Source organism: Chinchilla lanigera, unplaced genomic scaffold (genome assembly GCF_000276665.1).
Source record: "Chinchilla lanigera isolate Chin_1 unplaced genomic scaffold, ChiLan1.0 scaffold00106, whole genome shotgun sequence".
In the NCBI taxonomy this organism is placed as follows: Eukaryota; Metazoa; Chordata; class Mammalia; order Rodentia; family Chinchillidae; genus Chinchilla; species Chinchilla lanigera.
Genome location: NW_004955507.1, coordinates 1,111,842 through 1,116,507, shown reverse-complemented (window position 1 = coordinate 1,116,507; position 4,666 = coordinate 1,111,842). Strand labels below are relative to the sequence as shown.

Genomic DNA, 4,666 nt, shown 5'->3' with positions numbered 1-4,666 from the left:
GATCACACATGATAAAGAATACAAATTTCACAAACATACTTTATAAAAGTTACTAAACAAGTACCTAAAGCCTACAAAACACACACACACACACACACACACACACACACACACACACACCCCTATGAAAGGGAATATGAAACAACAACATGGAAAAATCTAAATCATAGGGGTGAAATCTAATTTTCAAAATTACCACATTATATCATCCAAAATGTCTAGTTTCCAAATATCTGCTTCATTGTTCAGAGAACTGTGAAGATAACAGAGAAAGAATGTAAATGGCTTGTTAAGAAGGGAAGCTCTTAACCTCACCTGAATCCATGGGGAGCTCAAAAGTCTGAGATTTTCATTGAGTTTTTCCATCAAGTTAAGAAAATTCTGATCCTTATAATCAAAACATCTCTGGAAAATAATGGAGCAGATCATATTGCAGGGAGCACAGCCCAGAATAAAGGTCGGCTCACAGGGTGCACCTAAAAAAATTGGACACAATTTTAAATACCATTAAAATATGCATATACAACACTTTTCCTTTAATAACAAGTAAAAGTAATTTTAGAAACTCTAAGGCCGTATCCAACTAAAAATTCCCTATCAACAAAAACTTCAGAATACTCAAAATGAGTGCATCACTTTTCCTTAGACCTGAATTAATCAATCTTAGCTTATTCAATAATGAATACTCTGTTAACAGAATACCCTGTTAACATTTTCTCTGTTTTTTTATAAGATTTTGAAACAAGATGACTATTATTTTGGAAAGCAAAAGAAAAAATGTGTTAAAAAGTCACTTTTAAATGCATTTTTTGTCTTTTTGAGACAGGATCTTGCTCTGAAGTTCAGGCTGCTCTTGAGTTCACTTTGTGGCCCAGGCTGACCTCAAACTCATAGAGATCCTCCTGCCTCAGCCTCCCAAGTGCTGGGATTACAGGCGTGTGACACCACACAGGCTAGAAGTCACTTTTAAAAGTATCTAATAATTCATTATCAGAATAGAATCACATTCTCTGAAAATGTGTAGAAAGTTAAGTATTCATATAGGAAGGAAGAAAAATAGCAATTTGGAAGCCTTTTAGGTGCAATGAATAGTTGAAGGTACTACATACAGAATAACCAAAGAGGGAGACCAAGGAGAGAAGGTTACATGCAACACAGGTGTTTGATGGAGTGAACGGAAAAGACATCCGTGTTATATGAAAAGAAAAAAGCAAGTAAAAGTGGACAAAAGTAGGAAGATAGGTTCAGCTGCTGAAAATAAAAATGAAATGAGAAATATTTGCTTCAATTTAAATCACAGAGAAGGCAAACACAAAAGAAATAAATCGATAAATGAAGTCTGCTACATCTTTGTTTCAATATAGAAAGAATTTCTGCTCTAGGAAATAGTGTCCATCATCGCCGGTCAGAGCTCACTTTCACACATTTGGGCAGAGCCTGCCCTCTTGTGGAACTCAGGGTTATTGTTGTATGTAACCATAACTTTTTATTAAAAAGTGTTTTTTAATTTGACTGTTAGGTGAATTCTATCATTTTATAGAAAAAGAAATTAAACCACAGAAAACATTTTCTTTTCATGAACAATTTTAAATGGAATTGTAATCATCAATAAACTTTAAATGTGAAAGGCTTCCAAATTTACACCATATATGTAATTAAGGGTAACTTAAATTACAAATATTACATATTGTATACTCAATAGTCAAGATATGGAATGCTTAAATATATATATATGATTGCTGCGATGACTGTATTGCTGATATCTGATGGTGTGCTGAAATGAACAGTTTATGCTTACAATTTTTTATGTTCTGATCAATTTGCATGCTTGTGTCTGGTGATCCGAGCAACTGATTTGAAGGTAACAATATGCACTGGAATTATAATGGTGAACTCCTACCGTCTTGTCTAGTGAAGCTCTGTATTATCTCTAATGATTTATTGAAGAATTATTTTCTTATTCTCTTGAATGGTTTGAGCAGTCTTTCATTCTTACATCTGATAATCTGAGCAATGTAGTTGAGAATAGCGATATGCAGTGTAACAACCACTGTTGATTTGTATTATTTTGTCTTGAGACCCTGTATCACATTGAATGTTCTTCCTTTGATCTGTTTATGTTCGTGATACTCATATGCTGCTACTGTTCTATTTTTTTGTTTGTTTGTTTCTCATTTACTACTCTCTTTAAAATAAAAAAATTTTTAAAAAATTTAAAAAGATATAGAATGCTTAATGGGTAGAACTAGAGGACATTATGTTAACTGAAATAAGCCAGGCACATAAAAACAAACACTGCATGTTCTCACTCATACATGAAAGCTGAAAAAGTTGATGTCATAGAAGAGAATAGACTGGTGGTCAGTAGAAGTTAATTGGGGTAGAGAAAAGGCAGAATAGAAGTTAAATGGTGGTTACTATAATACAGTATGAAAAAATAAATCCTAGTGTCCTATAGCATAGTAGGTCAACTGGTTACATCAATTTATTATATATTTTGTAAGGAACTAGAAGAGAGGAATTTGAAATCTCAATAAAAAGAACTGGTAAAAGAGTTGGAAGATGGGATGGAGGCACTCACGAGTCAGTCTGGAGTATTCACTTAAAACAACAGGTACACAGCTCTGTGTGGAGATAGAAGTAACTGCAGCTTAGGAGAGTTAGCACTCCATTGCTCTGGGCGGACAGTGTCAGCAGGAAAGAGTAAGTCCACACCCTGCGTCCCCTCCATGTCCAGCGCAGTGGTCCCAGCGGGAAAGGTGAAGGCAATGCCAACAGGAAGAATATAAGCCTGTGCCCTGCACATCCTCCATTGCTCAAGTCAATGGTGTCAGCAGGAGGAGAGTGTGTTCGCACCCTGCAGCCCCTCCATTGTTTGGAGCAGCAGTTCCAGAGGGAAGAGTGAAGAAGGTGCTTAGGAGAACAGTGAAGGCAGTATCAGTGAGAGGCAAATAAGCATATGCCCAGTGCTTTCTCCATTGCTCTGAGACAGCAGTGACCACAAGAGAAGTCAAAATTCATGCTGCTTCCTTCCTCCATTGCCCTGGGACTGTGGTGCTGGCAAGAGGAAACATCTGGAGGAACAGACATCTCATCGGAAAGTCTCAACATCAGTGATTATGGCTATCTAATATTAGAAAGCTAAAAGCACCACCAGAGAAAACAAGATAAAGTAGAAAATTAAAATGACAAGATGAAGAAGCAAAATACAGCCCCAAACATCCAGCCCACCCAGGACAAGACCAGAGCACAAAGAGATAGAGGAAATCAGAAGCCAGCAAATGGACTTCTCTGAAATGATAGCAACAAAAGTGAAAAAAAAAAATGGAAGAGGCCATAGAAAAAATGATCTCTAAGGTGCAAAAAGAAATCACTATTAAAATGAAAGACAATAAAGCAGACAGATAAACAAATAGAGGAGCTCAGGAAAATGATGGAAACCATGAATGAAACACAGAGAAGAAATGGAATCAATGAAGCAGAGCCAAACAGAAATACAGATTGGAAGCTCCACTGAAAGTACATGCAGCAGATCGAATGAAGGGGAAGGTAGAATTTCAGATCCAGCAGACAGGACTGCAACTAGTGACCAGGAAAAGAAAGATATCTTAAGAGTCACAAGAGACCATGAAAAATCAATCCAACAGCTACATGATGAAGCAAAGAAGAACAACATAAGACTGCCTGGAATCAGTGAGAAAGTGGGAGACCGCACAAAAACCATTAAAAACCTCTTCACAGAAATAATGGCAGAAAACTTCCCAAATATGGATAAAGAATTTGACATTCAAATAAATGAAGCATACAGAACTCCAAATAGCCATGACCAAAATAAATCCACGCCAAGGCATATAATAATCAAGATTCCAGGGGGCTGGGGATTTAGCTCAGCAGCACAGCACCTGCCTGGTAAGTACAAGGTCATGAGTTCAATTCCCGGTACCAGAGGGGGAAAAAAAAAAATCAAAGTTCCAGAAATTCAGCATAAGAACACAATATTAAAAGCAGCTAAAGAAAAGAAACACCACCTGTAAACAAAAGCCCATCAGAATCACAGCGACATCGAGCACAAACCCTTAAGTCAAGGAGAGCCTGGAGTGAAGTACTTCAAGCCCTAAAGGAAAACAATTTGCAACCCAGATTGATGTACCCAGCAAAACTTTCCTTCAGAATTGATGGAGAAATAAGATACTTCCATGACAAGGAATAACTGAAGAAATTTATGACAACTAAACCAGCTCTATAGAATGCTCTAAAAGACATACTAGAAAGAGAAAATGAAGACCACATACACAGAAACACCAATCAAAAGAAGCTGCCAGGTAGGGCAAGCAATTAAACAGAGCAGAAAGACAGGGAACAAACAACAAGGAGGCAACATGGAAAAGAAAAGCCAGTGTACGTCAGTTATAATCATCAATGTAAATGGCCTCAACTCACCAATTAAAAGAAACAGACTGGCAGAATGGATCATGAAATAAGATCCAGTAATATGCTATATTCAAAAAACACATTTTTTTTACCCAATTTCTTTGCCCAAAAAGAAATTCATAGACTAAAAGTCAAAGGATGTAAAACAATTCTCCATGCCACAGGAACGCAGAAAAAAGCAGCAGTAGCTATTCTATTTATGGACAGTGCAAAGTTTAAGCCAAACTGATCAAAA

At 36.8% G+C, this 4,666-nt stretch overlaps 1 protein-coding gene across 1 annotated transcript in view; it reads right to left on the bottom strand.

Annotated features, from left to right (window-relative positions):
• LOC102005616 (cytochrome P450 2C18-like) overlaps positions 1-4,666 on the bottom strand; it is a 105,087-nt gene that overhangs the window by 30,426 nt on the left and 69,995 nt on the right. The window contains exon 3 of the mRNA XM_013506232.1: positions 316-476. Coding sequence (XP_013361686.1) covers positions 316-476 — 161 coding nt within the window. The remainder of the gene's footprint in view (positions 1-315; positions 477-4,666) is intronic.